This window comes from Osmerus mordax, chromosome 25 (genome assembly GCF_038355195.1).
Source record: "Osmerus mordax isolate fOsmMor3 chromosome 25, fOsmMor3.pri, whole genome shotgun sequence".
In the NCBI taxonomy this organism is placed as follows: Eukaryota; Metazoa; Chordata; class Actinopteri; order Osmeriformes; family Osmeridae; genus Osmerus; species Osmerus mordax.
Genome location: NC_090074.1, coordinates 213,346 through 234,605, shown reverse-complemented (window position 1 = coordinate 234,605; position 21,260 = coordinate 213,346). Strand labels below are relative to the sequence as shown.

The window sequence follows — 21,260 nt, the reverse complement described above, 5'->3', positions numbered from 1 at the left end:
TGACAGTGGTTTAAGTGTTCTGATATAAATATCATAGGCCTATCATTAAATGTAACGCTTCTCTTTAACCCTTTGTCTCCAAGTGTTCTCTCCAGTCCTCATTTACCGAACAGTTTCTTACTTTAATAAGTTATTTTATTTATCAAACGTATACCTTTTGTTTCAGGATTTTTTGTCAAGTCAAAAGATGGAGGTGGACTGGGTAGGCTAAGGGATTTACTGAAGGGCAAAATAGATAAGAAATACATGCTTTATTCATCCCCTATCGGGGAAATGATGGCATTACAGCAGTAAATAAAGACAGGATGATATACAGCCTATATTCAGGCTAAACACAAGGAAAATGCACAGAGGTGACAAACAATAGTTTAAAAGAAACGAGTAGGCCTACCATATGACCGTGCTAAGGCTATCCAACAGACACCTGCAGACATCTGTTCCCGACTGGATCTTGCTTTGACCCGGGGTCCACAGATGGAGTGCAACGGTCTTCACAACGTTGGATTTTCAACAAGTGATCCCTGAGTCTTCACTATGTTCACCCGGGGTTTAGAACCAACGGTACAACGGTGTTTTTAACCGGCCGCTCAGAAAATGCTAATAGTTAGGGACCGTCAACAAATGTTAGGCCTAGAAGACACGTTTACCTAAATATCTTTTCTACAAATGTAACTGTCAAAAATAGTAAACTATAGGCTACCTGTATACATGCATGTTACATATTGTCTAATTGTCATATTGTCGCATAAGATAAGATGAGATTCAACTTTATTGTCATTGCGTAGCCTACTTGAGTTCAAGTACTAAGACAACGAAAAGCAGTTTAGCATCAACCAGAAGTGCAAATAAAGCAGTAAAAGTACGTATATAAAGGGAAATGATATATAAATAAAGGATAAAAGGATACGTACAGTAATAATATATGCGATAAGATAAGTGTGGCCTATTTATTGTAAAAGTAGTTTTATGTTTTAAATTTGAATTTAACTGTTTCTCATATTTGAATATACTTTATAATATTACCTAGTGCAGCTTTAAATTGTTTGTAATCAATGGACACGTTGCACACCCTTTGGTTTCCCTCAAAAGTCTTACCTAATTTACTATAAATGTTATAAGATTGAGAATTTTAAGAGCATGTGACTGTCATGTGAATGTAATTTTACAATGATTCTACTAGTGCACATGAAGCACAGCTTTTGGCTAGGGTGGCCAGTAGGGGTCACTGTTGACAAAGGTTTCAAGCGCTTCATAAAGACTCAAGTCAAATGTGTCAGTTGTTAGTTTTTCCAGAGTCTGGTTCTGCCCGCACCTAGAGGAGTTACAGTAATGAGGACAAGTAAAAAAGTTCCTTTGAATATTTGTCTAAAGTATCATTATTGTGTGGTTCCACACTACCATACTATATAACATGGAAGAAAACTTTTTTTTATATGCACCAATACAGTACATAGTATGTACAAAACAGGCCCTATTTCCCTGCATGCTTTCCCCTCCAGTACAAGTGATGGTCATGTGATGAAGTATATGTCCTAAGCATGTTGCATTGAACTGTGTGTATTTTGTAAGGGCAGCTGCAGTCTCTAATAAAAACAAAAAGTATTTCTGTTTGCTGTATGTTCATGAGTACATCTAAATGGATATGAGTGTAACTGTCACTACTAACAGAAACATAACAAATAGGACAAAAAGGTTTCTGTTCTCTTGCATCAAGTTCTGTTTGGTCTCTATTCACCCTGACAAAGTCCTTCACGCGCCCTGTCCTCATTGTCAGTCAATTCATTTAATTGTTCAGCATGTTACTCTGTCACCTGACAGATATATTGCCCATTAAGATCATAGTACCTTGAAACTGAATATTCAGACCAGAGTTCTTACATTACATCAACAACTCTTCAAAATGTAACATACAAAGTAGAGACAGACTACAGTAATATATCCTGAAAGCCAGGAGTGTTTAGAGACAGCACCTGCCCTACCTTGTTTTTGTGGTGAGAACCTTCCAGGGATTTCCATGCTGCTGCACTCAACCTGGGATTTGCATACAGTTAGGCAGCTCTGAAGGACAGCAACACACAGTACAATCAACAGTCTCCAGTCTTTGTAAGGCAGTTCTGCCTAACCCTTTCTGACCTCCTGAAACCCTGAAAACCAGTTTTGAAGTATTAGAAGAGAATAGTCCATCGGCTGAGTGGCTGTGGTCCTGTAGAAAGTACAGGACTCGGGGGAATGTCCCTGTACTTACTGTAAGTCTCTCTGGATAAGAGCATCTGCTAAATGACTAAATGTAAATGTAATGTACTTTCCTGAGGCCTGTTGGAGGCACGGAGGGAAGGTGACAGCCAGTGATGCGCTCTCCAGTCCTCACCCCCCTCTGGAGGGAGATGCTCTCCCGTCCTCACCCTAACCCTCACCACCCTCTGGAGGGACACACTCTCCCGTCCTCACCCTAACCCTCACCCCCCTCAAGAGGACAAGAGCAGACTGCAGCGTATCATCCGTACTGCTGAGAAGGTGAACAACAAGGCCAAGGGACCACACTGACTAAAATGACTTATTGCCTAAAACACTCTGCTTTTGCACTGCACCATAACATGGTATCTTGTACATTTGTATTTTTTGTAATATTTGTATTTTTGTATTTTTATATTGTAATTTACGGCAACTTATATTTATCCCACTTAGTACTGCTAGTTTATGTACCCTTAGTATAGTTAGTCCACATATTTAAATTTTAGGTATATGTTTATTGTATGCACCTTCCTGCCAAAGCAAATTCCTTGTCTGTGCAAACTTTCATGGCGAATAAATCCCTTTCTGATTCTGATTCTGATTCTCTGGAGGGAGATGCTCTCCCGTCCTCACCCTAACCCTCACCACCCTCTGGAGGGACACACTCTCCCGTTCTCAGCCTCACCCTAACCCTCACCACCCTCTGGAGGGACACACTCTCCCGTCCTCACCCTAACCCTCACCCCCCTCTGGAGGGAGATGCTCTCCCGTCCTCACCCTAACCCTCACCACCCTCTGGAGGGACACACTCTCCCGTCCTCAGCCTCACCCTAACCCTCACCACCCTCTGGAGGGACACACTCTCCCGTCCTCAGCCTCACCCTAACCCTCACCACCCTCTGGAGGGACACACTCTCCCGTCCTCACCCTAACCCTCACCACTCTCTGGAGGGACACACTCTCCCGTCCTCACCCTAACCCTCACCCCCCTCTGGAGGGAGATGCTCTCCCGTCCTCACCCTAACCCTCACCACCCTCTGGAGGGACACACTCTCCCGTCCTCACCCTAACCCTCACCACTCTCTGGAGGGACACACTCTCCCGTCCTCACCCTAACCCTCACCACTCTCTGGAGGGACACGCTCTCCCGTCCTCACCCTCACCACTCTCTGGAGGGACACGCTCTCCCGTCCTCAGCCTCACCTTAACCCTCACCACTCTCTGGAGGGACACACTCTCCCGTCCTCACCCTAACCCTCACCCCCCTCTGGAGGGAGATGCTCTCCCGTCCTCACCCTAACCCTCACCACTCTCTGGAGGGACACGCTCTCCCGTCCTCACCCTAACCCTCACCACTCTCTGGAGGGACACACTCTCCCGTCCTCACCCTCACCCTCACCACTCTCTGGAGGGACACACTCTCCCGTCCTCACCCTAACCCTCACCACTCTCTGGAGGGACACGCTCTCCCGTCCTCAGCCTCACCCTAACCCTAACCACTCTCTGGAGGGAGATGCTCTCCCGTCCTCACCCTAACCCTCACCACCCTCTGGAGGGACATCAGCAGAGGAGCAGCTGCCGTACCAAGAAGTGTACCAGGAAATGTGCAATGTACCAGGAAGTGTACCAGGAAGTGTACCAGGACCATTATTGCATACTTGTTTGTTACCATTCAAACAGCCAACGTGAAAGCCTCAAGGGGAATTAAATAACTGACTGCTCTTTAAACCGGTATAATCTTCGTTCTTACCAAAGAGGTAAAGGATCATCCTGTTGAGTTGTGCTTCCAGTGACCTCTAGAGTATTTGCATGAGAGTTTTCTGCAGCTACATTTGCCATGCAGAGTACAGTGAAATGAGCCTTTCAAAGTTCCGTTTCTGTCCTTTGTTACTGAACAACATGGTGTGGTAACATCAGACATGTTTTAGGTTTGACCTTCATGACTTGTGAATGTCAGAAAGCCCAAACATCAATTACTTGTAGCTTTTGTGGTTTGTGTTTGTGTTTCAATGTACAGATCATTCGTTAAATATATAGTGTGACATGGTAGATAAAAACACGTAGATATAGCTAGGGAACAAACCAATTAATTCAAAATCAATCCTTCAAATAATTGTTTTTAAAGCATTGGGGGATTATCAAATTACGGAGTGGGTGAGGACAACAAACAACAATACTTGACAGTTCACAAGTTCTTTCAACTGAGCTGTCAACGGATGGCAAACAGTCCAAGGCTTAGTCCTTTTCACAGCATTTGAAGGGCCTTTGTCTGTGTTGTACTAGGGGCTCAGCCTCACCAGACAATCAGAGCCATGAGGAGAGGAAAGTAAAGGCAGATTTTACTACCAGTTCTGACTGCGGGCTTCTCCATGCACGCTCCTGTTACTCAGGGCCTCAGGTCGGGCTAGGCCCGGCCAACATTTGCATGCCAAGGTCCACTTGAATGAGGAGGCCAGATTCTCACTGCCTGCCATGCAAAACCAGCGGGGGACCAGTTAAAAGAGCATCATGTGCACAGTCAACACAGGTGCACACCAGTCAAAACACCCCCCCCCCCAGAGCCAGCAGTCTCACTCAGCTCAGTTCAGATTATGGAAATGAGTGCAGTGATTTTCTTTAGCTGCTTAGTAGGTGGACGTTGGTGTGGGTAAAGTGTCTCAGTTGAAGGAGGTATAAGGTCCGCCTGGTCCCAATCCTAATAAGGGGGACAGTCAGATGTGAAGGCAGAACCTAGAAGGTCTTGGATGACAGCAGAGGAGAATGCCGCGGTCCTTCCTTGTAAAGAAGAAGCAGGGTAGGTGTGGGGGGTGGAGATGGAGAGATCCCCGGCAGACTGGCGGGCAGGAAGATAACCAGACGCGTGAGTGGTGATTTTGGAATCTGTTGTATTAATGCTTTACATGTTGCTCCCTAATATCCAGTGACATAGAGAGAAATTAACACTCAACATAATTAGTTAATTTGTTATAAGACATTCTTTCACCACATGTGTGTATTGTGTGTGCCATTGAAATCAAGGATAAGTAATTTTATTGTATAGATTTTTGCTGAGGTATCATCTGTACAGATTTACACAAGAAATTTTTGTGACAATTCTTTATAAACATGCCGTGTAGCTCACTGAGTTTTCCTGTCTTCTGTTTGACAGTAAGTGAGGAAAAAGAGCTGGCATCTTCTCCTGTTACCAGCCCTGGACCTCCCCAGCCCTCCAGTCCTCCCCACTCCTCCACAGGACCAGGGAGAGGATCTGTCACCAGCCCTGGACCTCCCCAGACCTCCAGTCCTCCCCGCTCCTCCACAGGACCAGGGAGAGGATCTGTCACCAGCCCTGGACCTCCCCAGCCCTCCAGTCCTCCCTGCTCCTCCACAGGATCAGGGAGAGGATCTGGAGGTGCCACACAGAAGGCAGTGTCAGGACCAGGTCCAAGCCAGAGCTGGCCGACTCTCCTCACACAGACCCTGGCCCCAGCCACTTACTTCCATCCTCATGCTCTAGCCTCCAGAGCCAAGGTACTTTAATCCATTCGTCCCTAGGGTTATCATTTTTGATGTATGGTTGCTGTGTATAATTCTGTGAAAACAAGAATGTATAACATGTGTATGGGAGGGTATACAAATGTGTCTGAGTGCCTACTTTTGTCTGTCAGCTCATCTTAGTAGCCAGAGTAACAGTTGTGATTGTAACCCTGCTGTAGTAGTGAAGCTGTGCTCTCTCCCCTAGCCCCGCTCCATGCCCACGTCTGCAGGGGACCATGTGTGCGCGCTGTGCCACAAGGTGTTCCCTCTGCAGCGCATGCTCACACGGCACCTCAAGTGCCACAGCCTGGTCAAGAGACACCCCTGCAGGTACTGCGGCAAAGGCTTCAATGACACCTTCGACCTCAAGAGGCACATGCGCACACACACAGGTGAGGATTCTACCCAGCTTACACACACCACGGAGAATTGTTACTGTAATATCTCAATACTGCTGGGAAATACAATGTATACATGTATATCCAGGCACCACAAGCAAACAGACACACTCTACACCTGCTCCTCAGGCATTCGCCCATACCGATGTGAGCTGTGTGAGAAGGCCTTCACACAGCGCTGCTCACTGGAGTCCCACCTGAGGAAGATCCACGGAGTGAGGCAGCAGTACGCCTACCGCCAGCGACGCTCCAAGATCTTTGTGTGTGAAGACTGTGGCTACACGTCCAACCGACCAGACGAGTACTTCCTGCACGTGCGGCAGTGCCACCCTGGTAGCCCCGCCCTGCGGCGCTACTACCGGCGCCAGGCACATGAACATGCCGGCACGCCTGGCGCTGGGGAACACAAACTGAGCCCCTTTTTAATGTACTCCTCCCCAGGGTATTACATGTGATGGTCTGATGCTGCCAAGAGACAAATCCTTCTTCTTACTCTCCTGGATCACTGAAGAGGATTTAACAATCAAGACATTTGTGAACATTTTTGCTGGCAGTTAAGAGGAAAACATACTTTAGAAATCAATCTTAGGAATTAACTAATAAATATTTTATGAATTAATACTCCAATAATTTGATGGGTGAAATAAAGGTTTATGTTTAAGTATAATTTCATTGCTTTTAAATACAAATTCAATATATAAATATATCAACCTTAAAAGTAGCTGTGGGTGAATTTATTTTGCTCAACACCACTTTGCAACACCAGTGCCTTGCAGCTATATTGTGCCTAACCCAACATGCGTTCTCTCAGGAGTTCCAGTATTTTCCTCACACCTACTTAACATCACTCATACAGCTTCCTCTTCACTGTGTAAGATGCTTATGGTCGGCTTAAAACATCAAGGTGCAGACATGGCCTTGCATATAACAGACATGGCCTTGCATATAACAGACATGGCCTTGCATATAACAGACATGGCCTTGCATATAACAGAAAATTCTAAAGGTGGAAAATCGTATGTGTACATTCGTAAAGTATTCAGACCCGCCACAACCTTGGTCTATAACGGCATATTTTTTAAATTGTCCTTTTGAATCTCACACAATACCCTATAATGAGATATCAGAAATAGTTTTAATTTCTATTTATTTTTTAAATACACCAAATGCCACATTTACCTTAGCTATGAAATTGATCTTTGGTGCAAAGAGTAAGGCTCTATCAAAATGGCAAAACATTTAAGGGGTATGAATACTTTATGCACTGTGTATTCGGGATTTGAGCCTAAAACAATGCTACTATTTCAGTTCTAACCATCGAAATACATCAATCCATAATCCGCATAAATACATTTTCTCACTGAGCCTTATTTCCCTCAAACAATGCATGAAGTTGTGAAGCTCTGGACAAAGATCAACAGTGCACATTACTTATGGAGCCCTATATATTCCTCCACGGTTTTGCTGCCAACATACTACACATACTGTGATGGAGTATTCTGTAGAGGCACAACCTGCCCTAGTGCAATGAATACCTCACACTCAACACAACCCACACCTGGATGCATAGATACATGTATATGCATATGTAATAAAAACACACACAGTGTAACTGGTCCTTCAAATTCACCAACGAGGTCTGAGCAGACAGCAGTGTGTCTTAGTGTCCCCTACGTTTGCTGCTCCAACAAGGGTCCCTAACCCTACGTTTGCTGCTCCAACAAGGGTCCCTAACCCTACGTTTGCTGCTCCAACAAGGGTCCCTAACCCTAACCTATATTCCAACCAGTGTCTTCTGTCCCATTGATGTCCTTGTTGTTTCCATGCCTCACTTTACGTAAACCATCTTAACCTCACTTGGGTATTTCCTTTGTTGATCCATTCGAGAATGTCCTTCATTTCTGAAATTCCATTTCATTTCTTCATTTCGTCAGTCTAGAACTTCTGTGTCCATTCCATGAATACCAAGTTCAAATTACAACTCCATTAAGTGACAGCAAATCTGAAATCTTATTCCCCTGTTTTGCCAACCAGGAAGACCCTGTGGTTTGCCTCCTGTACCGAGGTGGAGTCCACCTGGTTCCATCCTATTGTGTCTGTAAGGCCTGGCGGGGAGACAGGCGAGGGGAAGAGATGCTCCCGCTCGCTGTAGGTGAGCAGGGCCGTCATGAAAGCTCTTTACAACACTTTCTCCCCCAAGCCAGCAGATCACCCCCCTCCGCACACACCAGCAGGTATGACTCACATCTCGCTTGTGGCCAACGCACCTGTGTGTGTGTGTGTGTGTGTGTGTGAGATAGAGGAAGTGAGAGAAAGAGGTAGAGTCAAACAATAATATTGAAAAACAAAATGTAAAAGTATTCCTTTTCCCTCAACATTGATAGATCCATCTCTCAGGTGCATGGTGTAGTGTGATCCCTTGACCAATGTAAAGCAGCAGGATGTGGTGTGGTATCTTGTGAAGCAGGATGTGGTGTGGTATCTTGTGTAGCAGGATGTGGTGTGGTATCTTGTGAAGCAGTAGGATGTGGTGTGGTATCTTGTGAAGCAGTAGGATGTGGTGTGGTATCTTGTGAAGCAGTCGGACGTGGTGTGGTATCTTGTGAAGCAGCAGAATGTGGTGTGGTATCTTGTGTAGCAGGATGTGGTGTGGTATCTTGTGAAGAAGGATGTGGTGTGGTATCTTGTGAAGCAGTAGGATGTGGTGTGGTATCTTGTGAAGCAGCAGAATGTGGTGTGGTATCTTGTGAAGAAGGATGTGGTGTGGTATCTTGTGAAGCAGTAGGATGTGGTGTGGTATCTTGTGAAGCAGTAGGATGTGGTGTGGTATCTTGTGTAGCAGGATGTGGTGTGGTATCTTGTGAAGCAGTAGGATGTGGTGTGGTATCTTGTGAAGCAGGATGTGGTGTGGTATCTTGTGTAGCAGGATGTGGTGTGGTATCTTGTGTAGCAGGATGTGGTGTGGTATCTTGTGTAGCAGGATGTGGTGTGGTATCTTGTGAAGCAGGATGTGGTGTGGTATCTTGTGTAGCAGGATGTGGTGTGGTATCTTGTGAAGAAGGATGTGGTGTGGTATCTTGTGAAGCAGTAGGATGTGGTGTGGTATCTTGTGAAGCAGCAGAATGTGGTGTGGTATCTTGTGTAGCAGGATGTGGTGTGGTATCTGGTGAAGAAGGATGTGGTGTGGTATCTTGTGAAGCAGTAGGATGTGGTGTGGTATCTTGTGAAGCAGCAGAATGTGGTGTGGTATCTTGTGAAGCAGTAGGATGTGGTGTGGTATCTTGTGAAGCAGGATGTGGTGTGGTATCTTGTGTAGCAGGATGTGGTGTGGTATCTTGTGTAGCAGGATGTGGTGTGGTATCTTGTGTAGCAGGATGTGGTGTGGTATCTTTACCCTGTGAAACAGCAACAAGTGGCGATGTAGTGGGATCACCAGCGGGTAATGACAGGAGGGGGGCACTGTCTTCATCTGGAACACAGTCAAATCAGGGCATCAGTCACTGGGCACAAGAGCTTAGAGCAGTAAGAGACATTGGCCCTGGTTACAAGAGAGTTTATGGGAGTTATAGAAATAGTTTTTGGTACTTTCTTGACACGTTTACTTTATTTACACAAATTACACCTGGCTCCCGGCAACAACAGCTACAAGCTTCCATAAGACCTATGTCAGAAGTATCCCTAGAATACCTTTAAGTTATCCATATCAGACAGAAATGGAGAAAGAGAGTGGAGTGGCTGGAACAGGCTTACATGCCCCGCGAGGTCCACACAGTGGGCAGGCAGACACAGAGGTGATGAGCAGACGCACAGCTCTGTGATAGGAGGAGAGAGAGGCACATTAAGAGAGCAGCCCTGTGATAGGAGGAGAGAGAGGCACATTAAGAGAGCAGCCCTGTGATAGGAGGAGAGAGAAGCACATTAAGAGAGCAGCTCTGTGATAGGAGGAGAGAGAGGCACATTAAGAGAACAGCTCTGTGATAGGAGGAGAGAGAGGCACATTAAGAGAGCAGCCCTGTGATAGGAGGAGAGAGAGGCACATTAAGAGAGCATCTCTGTAATAGGAGGAGAAGCACATTTAGGGAGAAGCTTTGTGATTGGAGGAGAGAGAAGAAGAAGCAGCTCTGTGATTGGATGAGAGAGAGGCACATTAAGAGAGCAGCTCCGTGATTGGAGGAGAGAGAGGCACGTTAAGGGTTAGGGTTACTGAACCAAGCATACAAAGAAGTTGCAAATGTGAAGGTGTGTTGCTGAGGACCAAAGGATGTGCAATGTGTGTGAAATTGTATGAGCTGTTAGAACAATAAATAGGTCTATAAATGTTTAAAGTGTCGCTGCAATTTTCAGTGGTTTCTCCAGTCTCAAATGGAATTTTCTGACCAGTAGGCTAGGGGGTGCTCTTGGTCAGCAAACAAATTGGTCTCACTTTTGTTATCCCTACATCCCAACTGACACAATAATGGTAGTAATCTTACATACAGAGCATTTGTGTTTTTTTGTTTATTTAATAAATAAATGGATTCGCTGCCTAGCGATGGCCGATGGGCACTTCAACTAGCGTTTGTTGAAAACACAGCAACAACACTCAGAAACGAACTAATGCATACAGAATGCATTTCACAAGAAACTGGCAAAGACCCCACTTCAGCAACGAACATTTTATTTCTCACATTGCCATGAACTTAAGGCAAAGAGAGGTTTCCTGTTGTATGAGGAGGCCAAGGTGTCAGTGTGGGTTCGCTTTATATCACCAGTCACCACATAGCATTAGCCATCTAGCTAGCACTTTACAGTCTGGCTTTCAGCACCTAACATTAAAGCTAGCTACCCATATGACTAAAGATTGTATAGCCAGATAACTGTTAACTGACAAGCTTATTCAACAAATTGTTGATTAAAAATAGGGACATTTACAAGGGAAAACACATTCTGTCTGTTTAATTAAAAGAACTAGCAACCTGAGATATATTCCACGGGCTCTACACTAGTTAGAGCTTGGGTTCTGATATTTTACCAATTCAACCTCTTCTAATGGAAAGACAATTAAGGATACTTTTGCATAAGTATGCTACTGCTATTGTGCATTGTAGGAGACAAACCTTTCATTCCTGAAGAATAGCTCTAACATTCCATCTTCAAAAGCTTACCACACCGTTTTGATTTACTGAGGGGGAAGTCCAATCACTGCATACCAGGTCTATTCTTAGCATTGATATTTACTGCTGCGACCAGAGTGCTCCAACATAAGCAGATGCAGCTTAGGCTTCTATGCTGCTCTCTCACTTACTGAGTCTCATATTGTCTGGACCTCTTACCATACAACCTTTATTTTGAGACTGCAGACTGTTGAGATGCTAGGCAGTATAATCGCCTGTATGAAAAAGTTGCTCGATGCTAACCCTAAGCCCACCACAGGTTATGGATATGAGGCAGAAGGAGCAGCTGCTGCTCAGGGGATAACGAATTGGAAGGGGAAGCGTCTGGAGGGGACGCGTCTGGAGGGGACGCGTCGGGAGGGGACGCGTCTGGAGGGGACGCGTCTGGGGGGGATTTGTCTGGAGGGGACACGTCTGGAGGGGACGCGTCTGGAGGGGACGGGAGGGGACGCGTCGGGAGGGGACGGGAGGGGACGTGTCTGGAGGGGACGCGTCTGGAGGGGACGGGAGGGGACGTGTCTGGAGGGGACGGGAGGGGACGCGTCGGGAGGGGACGGGAGGGGACGTGTCTGGAGGGGACGTGTCTGGAGGGGACGGGAGGGGACGTGTCTGGAGGGGACGCGTCTGGAGGGGATGTGTCCTTGCCTGTGTCCCTGCAGCTCCTCAAACCCTGGATCTCCCCTCTCAGCCTCGCCAGTTCACCCTCCAGATCTCCTCTCAGCCTCGCCAGTTCCCCCTCCAGATCTCCGTTCCTTCTCTCTGCCTCCTGTAGCCGTCTGAGTGGATGGATGGAGACATTTATAAATGAGAACATTTACCATTTAAAAGCATTAAATATAAATAAATTACAGTTATTCATTGTTATAAACATTTATTGTTGTGTTATTCATTGTAATTTATTCATAGGCTATCCTAATTACATTTGGTCACATTGCCTTCTACGTACTACAGCTATATGGATGTGATTTTGCAGAATAAATCAAAAGGAAAATAATCAATTTAAAAGCTCGAACTGCAATTAACTATTTTATAGAGTATTTAGTGTGTTGCTCATGGGGTTCTCTGCACCTGTGCAAATCCTCATCAAGTCTCGTAATGTGGTCCTGAGCTGTGCTGTGAGTGCACGCTGCAGAGCTCTTCTCCAGAGAACCAGGCAAGTCTTCTGCCTCTCTGACCTGCCACACCTGAGTCTGAAACACACACCACCAGACTGACAGACACTATCAGACTGCCTGTCCAAGAAAACAGGTGGGAGATACAGCAGCCACTAAACCCACACCACCGTCACTTATCAGACTCTAACCCTAACCACTTATCAGACTGCCTGGATACAGCAGTCACTAAACCCAGCTACCCGTCACAGCAGACAGACACATTTTAGATGCTGTCAGTGACAGCTTGCATTCTCGCTTAAAGATGCAAAGGACTTGTGATGGAACTTCTGCTAAACCAGACCAGGAAAAACAAGACCAACCTACCTGCTTCTCTTGAAGATGAAGACTTTCACATTCTCTGAAACGTTGGTTATCAAATTCAATCATGATGTCACAACTGCGATCCAAGGCCCCTGTCTGCCTGTAAGAGACTGGCCTATTACCTTTTTTATATTGCCTATATTATACTATCTGATTAAAACTTAAAGTATTCACACAACTGCTGGGATATACCAAACATGTACCTTGTGGCTGTGTAGGAATATCCAACAAAAGCCAAGTGAACTCCAACAGGGGCCCTGTCCATCACATCAGACAGGGTCTCCTGCCAGACGAAACCAAACATTTAAATACTTAACCAAATAATGTAAAAGAAAAGAGAAAAACAGTATTGTCATAGTGTGTGTACAAAGTACCATTTCCCTCAAACAGTCATCCAGCACATCAAAATTGGAGGTGTCTGTGGGATTGGACACCTCAGGCTGGAAGGGAGCGGGCAGCTGGGGCAGGGAGCCCCAGTCCAGCCCTCTGAAGAAGGGATGATCCCAGAAGTCTCCTGGGCCCTGTCGCCCCAGACGAGCCTCCCGCTCACAGATCAGCCCTGAGATGAAGGAACGTGCCACTTCTGACACCTCAGGACCAGATGCTGGGAACTCAAAATACTCCTGGAGGATAATATGATGGACCCTTGTTTGTTAGGAAAAATATACAGATGTACTGTATCTCAATATACAGTATCTTGTTGGTAGATGTACAAGACCTTTCATGTTAAGATGTTAATACCTATTGTATTTCATTTGTCAAACATTCTGTCACAATGATATTTTAAGTGCACAGTAACTGCACTACCAACATTCCACTTTTATTATACTTGTCTTCATTCTGAGCTAGCTGTGTCTGAATCTGCCCTCTGACCTGGAAGTGCACGATCTTTGCGTACGTCTGGGAGATGGACTCTGTGTAGAAGGGCGTGATGCCCAGCAGCATCTCGTAGGCACAGATGCCCAGCGCCCACCAGTCACACTCCTGCCCGTATACCCCGCCGCCCTCCACGGCTCGCAGGATCTCTGGGGACAAGTAGTCAGGGGTCCCCACCGCCAAGGAGGAGTGCACCTACACACGCACCGTAAAGCATGTGTAACAGACGTGGTCTTGCAAGCTCCGTCAGAGGTATCGGGCAAATCGTCCCGCACTGGGTTCGAACTTACCACCTCTGGCTTCCCAAGCGCCACCACTACCAACTACGCCAACGAAAAGCTAGCAATTCGTTGACGCGGGTGGCCTGTTACATACCTGAGGAGTGAGTTTCACGATACACACTGGCTACACATGAACACTAACATCAACACACACACCGTTTGTACTGTACACATGAAAGTGGGCGACTGTTATGGAAAACAAGGGGCAGGTTTCCCCAGCAGTATGGTCATATCTCACCATGCCATCCTCCTGGACCCTGAGGCAGGAGCCAAAGTCTCCCAGCCGGATGTGGCCGGTGGCGGTCAGCAGGATGTTGTCAGGCTTAATATCTCTGAAGAAGGATCAACGAATAATACACACAAACACAAACAATGGCCATAGACACAGTTGTGTATGTTTGTAATGATAGAACAGGTTTCTACATCTTTACACAGTACATTTCCAGATCATATATTTGAATCCACACATATTTTAACTGTCCAGGCAATACTTGATTAAACACCTTAGGGGCAATCACACTGTTGTTAGCTGTGTTTCTTGATAACTGGTGTAAACGGGTTGTGTTGCTAGGCAAACTGTGTTGCTAGGCAAACTCTAGACTATGGTTGGTCAATGCTGTTGTGTAACCGATGCTTCAAATGTTTTTATAGCTTTCATTGTATTCACACTATTTTAAATGTCTTAGTAACGCCAAAAACGTGTTCCCTTGCTGACCTGCGAGCTGTGTGTCTGCGTAGCCGATAGCAAGAGACTCACCGATGCACATAACCCAGTCTGTGGACCGAGTCTATGGCCAGGATCATCTCAGCCAGGTAAAACTGGGCCATGTCCTCGGGGAGACAGTCCCCAAACTTGCTCAGCAGGGTCAGCAGGTCCCCCCCCACATAGTAGTCCATCACCAGGTACTGAGAAGGAGACAAACAGGAACATCAGCTACTGAGAAGGAGACAAACAGGGACACAGGATTCTTAAAATGGAAACTAATCTTGTTCTATCGTTCTGTTGTTACAATTGTTTGTGATACAGAGATATTAGCAATCTGATGTTGAACAAGTATGTAGGGTCTCCAACCAAGTTCCTGGAGAGCTACCTGCCTGTTGGTTTTGCTCCAACCACACTAATTTGGATATTTGTGTTTCTCTGGGTCTTTCACAAACTATTAGCTACACCATTACAAGTTTTGGAAAGGCTATCTTCCTTATGTTCCACCTTCTTGCGTGAGCTCTGACTGTAGACTGTAGGCATGCTATACACGATGCCCCCCCTAGCCTAGCCCTGGTAAATTGTAGAGCTAGTTAACTACTAGACTTCTGCCTGGCATTTTACAACATTATTTATTGATTAAAGAGTTTCTTGATTCAAGAACTTCATACAAATATTGCTTTTCATTATGGTGGATTATTACCTTGATCCGTCTTGCTGTATAGTGAGGATTGATCATGTTATATGCAAGTGACACTGAATATTCAGTACAATATGTGCTATTGCTGAGGTCAACCCATTAAATGTGCCTTCTGGGCCTAAGAGTGACAAAGGTGAATTGTCTTAGAAATAAAAGACTTTTCTTAATGTAACCCAAAAGTAGGGAGTCAGTTGGCTGAGCGGTGAGGGAGTCGGGCTAGTAATCCGAAGGTTGCCAGTTCGATTCCCGGTCATGCCAACTGACGTTGTGTCCTTGGGCAAGGCACTTCACCCTACTTGCCTCGGGGGAATGTCCCTGTACTTACTGTAAGTCGCTCTGGATAAGAGCGTCTGCTAAAAGACTAAATGTAAATGTAAGTAACTTAACGCCTTACTCTCTACAGCAAGTAACTAAGTAACGTAAGTAGTTACTTTAAAAAGTAACGTTACCCAACTCTGCTCCTCACAACCCTGGCCCTTAACCCCTAACCTTAACTCCTCACTACCCTGACCCTTAACCCCTAACCTTAACTCCTCACTACCCTGACCCTTAACCCCTAACCTTAACTCCTCACTACCCTGACCCTTAACCCCTGACCTACCAGATAGTTGTCATCCTGGAAAGCGTAGTGGAGCTCAGTAATCCAGCGTCTGTCTCCCTTCAATAGAACCTCTCTTTCCTCCTGGTAACATGCTGTCTGTGTGGGACACAAAGTCACACACATGCACACACACAAACAATGAGACGAATACCAAGATAAATGTTGATCCACATCACAAGCTACAAACAACAAAGGAAACTTGCTCCTTCTCAACTTTGCAAACTTTGAACAGACTTCATGTAGTTCTGTGTTTTGGTGTGTATGTGTGTGTATGTGTTTGTGTACCTCTCCTCGTTTCAGCATGTCCCACTTGTTCATGATTTTAAGGGCATAAACCTGTTGCGTGTTACGCATCTTCGCCACGGCAACCTACAATAGCAACGTGAATGTAAACATGGGAATCATATTAAACTGCTGAATGAGGCTAGTATGATCCCAGCATCCTCCTCTCACCTCACTGAAGGTCCCTCGACCAATCACCTTCAGTATCTGGAAGTCGTCCCTTTTAATGCGAGTTTTCTTCACCTGCCTCACCAGGGGGTCAGCTGTAATTGGATAGGAAGGGGTTAGGGACAAACACAAAACGGTGTACATTTTATTACAAATATGGTCATTTGTCTGTAACACCCTGTACACCCCTCAGACAGTAACGTGTAGTTAACAAGCATCCCCTGACTATCCTTGTGTCCTAAAGTGTCAAGAGTCTTCAGCCTTCCATGAAATACAGACAATGTGGAAACCTCTAACATGTGTGTATGAAAGAAGCCGAGACTAGCAATAACTTAGCACCCAGTTCCCCTTTAAATACCAGCGGCCAAAAATAGAGCCTGCTGTGTGGGTTCTAAAAACAGCTGGCACCATTTAAGACTTTTTTAAGGCACATTTTTCCATATCGTTTTTTCCTCTCACCCTTGTGGGGAAGAATGCAAGCAAGACCAAAGCAACAGTGTACAATATTTAATCAGTGAAACAGAGAGATAGACAAACAGACAGAGAGACGGGGGGGGGGGGAAGTGAGAAACTGCCAGAATTGATCTCTGATCAACACCATCATGTGCTTTACAGACTCCCACAATGGTAATAGTGGAGTAAGGTACTGGTCTGCCACTGTACCGAGACACACCAGTCCTCTATCATCAGTACACTGTACAGAGACACACCAGTCCTCTATCATCAGTACACTGTACAGAGACACACCAGTCCTCTATCATCAGTACACTGTACAGAGACACACCAGTCCTCTATCATCAGTACACTGTACAGAGACACACCAGTCCTCTATCATCAGTACACTGTACAGAGACACACCAGTCCTCTATCATCAGTACACTGTACAGAGACACACCAGTCCTCTATCATCAGTACACTGTACAGAGACACACAAGTCCTCTATCATCATCAGTACTTCTCATCTGCTTTACCCCCAGTATGGTAGAAAGAGAAGCCTGGGTAGAACATTTCATTTCAAGTGCACGTGTACATGTGGTACTCTCTGTAGTGCATGTGTTTTGTGGTACTCTCTGGAGTGCACGTGTACGTGTGGTACTCTCTGGAGTGCACGTGTACGTGTGGTACTCTCTGGAGTGCATGTGTACGTGTGGTACTCTCTGGAGTGCATGTGTACGTGTGGTACTCTCTGGAGTGCATGTATATGTGTGGTACTCTCTCTTGTGTGAGTACCTTCTCTGGCTGCCAGTGTTTACCATAACCCTTTACATGGTGGAACTGTGCCAGCCTTCCTGGCTGCCTCATAAATGAAAACAACTCCCATCTAAACAGACATGGTCAGAGAGAGGAGAGAGAGAGAAGAAAGGAAGCAGATACAGAGTTTACATTCTGGGCGATTTAACCTTTTCTCTCGAATAGTCTCAATAAACCAGTGTTGCAGCAAGCAATGTTGGAATAGTGAAATAACTTAATAAAGGTGAAAAAGTAATAACTAGGAGGGCATGGGTTATGTACATTTGCGGAACTATTTGAATATATTCGTAATGATCTATCGAAACTTTCTAAATGTTGAACTATTAAAAACAGATTTTACCACTGGGTTTTAACTTTTGAAATACATTTACATTTTACATTTTAGTCATTTAGCAGACGCTCTTATCCAGAGCGACTTACAGTAAGTACAGGGACATTCCCCCGAGGCAAGTAGGGTGAAGTGCCTTGCCCAAGGACACAACGTCAGTTGGCATGACCGGGAATCAAACTGGCAACCTTCGGATTACTAGCCCGATTCCCTCACCGCTCAGCCACCTGACTCCCTAAATACTTTAGTAAGGTATGGTAAACACGTCCTTTCTAAAGTATACCATGTTCAAACATCTTATAAAGTTACCTATTAATACAGGAATACGGGAAAGATCAGTTAACTTTTACAAAAAAAAGATAAATGCAGACAAGGAAAGACTTCTAAGCTAACAACAGACAATAAGGCCTTGAGTCTGCGGATGGCTGTTGGTCTGGCCAGCTCTGTTGAGCAGATACACTCAGCTGTGTTGAGCAGATACACTCAGCTCTGTTGAGCAGACAGACAGCTGTGTTGAGCAGACAGACAGCTGTGTTCAGCAGACAGACAGCTAGCTGTGTTGAGCAGACAGACAGCTGTGTGCAGCAGACAGACAACTGTGTTGAGCAGACAGACATCTGTGTTCAGCAGACAGACAGCTGTGTTGAGCAGACAGACAGCTAGCTGTGTTGAGCAGACAGACAGCTGTGTTGAGCAGACAGACAGGTGTGTCTCACCATACTCAAGCTCAGTGATTCGCCCCACTACTGGTCAACTGTTTAATTCTGACACCCTGCCTACAAGATAGACAAATGCTACAACTAAAATAAGAATCTCGATCACTGAGATATATGATACCTTGCCATGGCCACAAACACACACACACTGGCACACACACTTCTACCATACTGTAGCCAAACTATTTGACATTCTGATTATTGAGAGAGATGAGTGAAATGGATGTTTAGAAAACATAAGGAGCTGATGTGCGTTAGTGAAGGAGAGAATGTATGTTAGTGAAGGAGAGAATGTGTGTTAGTGAAGGAGAGAATGTGTGTTAGTGAAGGAGAGAATGTGTGTCCAATGTTCCCAATAAAACACGCATACGTGGTGTTAGTGGATATGTTGAGGCAATGAGCCAGGTTCTGTGATATACTTTGGGTAAAAGTGTGTCTATATGAGTTGAATTGAGTGTGTGTGTGTTTACATATCCAGTAGTGTACATGGGTGAATGTGTGATGAGTGTGTGTGTGTTTACATATCCAGTAGTGTACATGGGTGAATGTGTGAGTAAGTCAGGGAATATCCCTGGAGGGTCTGTCTGACCGCGGGTTAGGAGTGTTATCTTGCATGACCTTGTATCTGCAGTTTTACACCACCAGTCCCCTCCCCACCCACGCACATGCACACACACACCATGACTAAGAACTCCGGATAGAGACATAAACTAGGTCATTCACTTTATTTATTTTTTTAAAGTATTATCAGATGTTAACGCCTCATGGTTTAAATGACAGATGATAGGCTCTGAGTTAAAATAAGTTCAAATATATTTAAAAAACTGTATGTTTACAACATCAACATTTGCTACCTAGCAAGGCTCTCTCTATACAAAAGCTTGCTAGCTAGCAACAAACAAACGCTCAAAATAGCTAGTTATTATTCTCTTCCGTTTTTTGTAAATAAAAAAAGAAAACTAACTTGGATAATACTTTTTTAAATGAATATTCAAAGCATGGAGTAACACCCAATACCAACTTAACCCCAACTAAGTGTGTGCGTTTTGTAAATAAAACTTGGATTAGACATTAATAATAAAAGTGTGTATTCACACTCTATATACAGATGTATGTGGAAAACGATTATTTGGTAAGTGGAAGTACAAGTGGAAAGGTCATGATCTGAAGCACACACACACACACATCTGAGGGCCACTCACCCCATTGAAGGAAGCCTGAGATGTACTTCTCTCTGGCCAGGTGTGAGCAGCAGAACTCCTGATACACTCCCACCAGCAGGTCTAGCAGCGTCTGTAGACCCACGGGCCCTGCGGTCTGAGGACCCTCTAGCAGGCCCGCCTCCTGGGGCTCCGGACCTGCTGACATGCTGGCCAGCAGGGAGCCTTGCCGGGGTTCAGCGACACCACCAGTCCCTGGTGTCCATGGGGCCTGTCGTGTCTCTGGTGCCTTTCGCTGGTTGAGAGGGGAGTGTCGATGGAAGCAGTCCAGTGTCCACTAACTGAGGCAGCTGGGGATTCTTGTGGGTTTACAGTTGTCAACCAGTCTGTTTCCTTCCTCCTCTGGATTGCCCTCCCTCTTCCTCTCCGGACAGCCCCCTGCTATTTCTCTGCTCACTCTGTCTCCTTCCACCTGTCTCTCTGCTCTCGGCTCACTCTGTCTCCCTCCACCTGTCTGTCTCTGTCTCCTTCCACCTGTCTCTCTGCTCTCGGCTCACTCTGTCTCCTTCCACCTGTCTCTCTGCTCTCGGCTCACTCTGTCTCCTTCCACCTGTCTCTCTGCTCTCGGCTCACTCTGTCTCCCTCCACCTGTCTGTCTCTGTCTCCTTCCACCTGTCTGTGTGATTATACATAATGTATAATGTCTCCTTGACTCACTATTTAACCCCTGAGACACTGACCTGCTCTTCCTGTTTGACTGTGTATGCATGTCTGTCTCTCTCTACCCCTCTCTCTCTCTCTTGACTCCTCTATCACTATCTCTCTCTCTCTGCTCCTCTCTCTCTCATTATTCTGTCTCTGCTCCTCTCTCTCTCTCCTGTCTCTACGGGGCTGAGTAGCGTCTGCTGTTCCTCACAGCTGATTCCAGACCTTTTTTGGTGTGTCCCTCTGTCTCTTCCTCTCTCTCCCTGAACTCTGCTCGGTCAATACACACTTCTTTGTGTTCAGTCCTAAAAGTGATTTGTCATCAGTGTTACATTTCTACTCTCATTTCTCCTCTTCTCGTCTAATAACACTTAATGAGAATAAAAAAGAAGAACTGTAACTATAGAGCACATAACATTTTTATTGTGTTTCATGAGAATGTGCTAATTCTTGCAAGGCTGTCAAGACTGTCCCTCCATATCATCTTTCGCTTACTTTGTCTTCCTGAATCCAGCCCTGACTGTTCTCCCTTCACCCTGACTCCCTCGTCCCTGACACTCTCCATGCTGACTCCCTCCACCCTGACTCCCTCCACCCTGACTCCCTCCACCCTGAATCCCTCCTCCCTGAATCCCTCCTCCCTGACTCTTCTCCCTCCACCCTGAATCAGCCCGAATGTTTTTCATAAATCTATGAGTCTAAATGTGTGCTGTGC

The 21,260-nt window shown here is 45.6% G+C and overlaps 2 protein-coding genes across 4 annotated transcripts; one reads left to right on the top strand and one right to left on the bottom strand.

Moving 5' to 3' along the window:
- The first annotated feature begins 4,992 nt into the window (after window positions 1–4,992).
- On the top strand, window positions 4,993–6,705 carry zgc:171929 (uncharacterized protein LOC100124596 homolog). The gene is made up of 5 exons (XM_067229182.1): window positions 4,993–5,092; window positions 5,381–5,419; window positions 5,546–5,742; window positions 5,954–6,140; window positions 6,276–6,705. Exons 1-5 carry the CDS (start codon window positions 4,993–4,995, stop codon window positions 6,599–6,601), a joined length of 849 nt encoding a protein of 282 aa, XP_067085283.1. The 3' UTR covers window positions 6,602–6,705.
- Window positions 6,706–6,707: 2 nt separating this feature from the next.
- On the bottom strand, window positions 6,708–20,138 carry LOC136933690 (myotonin-protein kinase). 3 transcript variants are annotated; one of them, XM_067229180.1, is made up of 15 exons: window positions 19,883–20,138; window positions 16,389–16,480; window positions 16,221–16,304; window positions 15,936–16,031; window positions 14,689–14,837; window positions 14,170–14,263; window positions 13,648–13,845; window positions 13,149–13,397; window positions 12,978–13,057; window positions 12,778–12,874; window positions 12,368–12,489; window positions 11,945–12,075; window positions 9,834–9,958; window positions 9,541–9,615; window positions 6,708–8,413 (listed from the first exon to the last, which is right to left on the bottom strand). In XM_067229180.1, exons 1-15 carry the CDS (start codon window positions 20,046–20,048, stop codon window positions 8,312–8,314), a joined length of 1,860 nt encoding a protein of 619 aa, XP_067085281.1. In that variant the 5' UTR covers window positions 20,049–20,138; the 3' UTR covers window positions 6,708–8,311. The 3 variants fall into 3 exon arrangements, 2 of the variants coding, with proteins under 2 accessions (XP_067085281.1, XP_067085282.1); XM_067229181.1 differs by having other exon boundaries at window positions 9,897–9,958; XR_010874828.1 differs by lacking the exons at window positions 6,708–8,413; window positions 9,541–9,615 and having other exon boundaries at window positions 9,899–9,958; window positions 12,368–12,509.
- Between the last annotated feature and the right edge of the window lie 1,122 nt (window positions 20,139–21,260).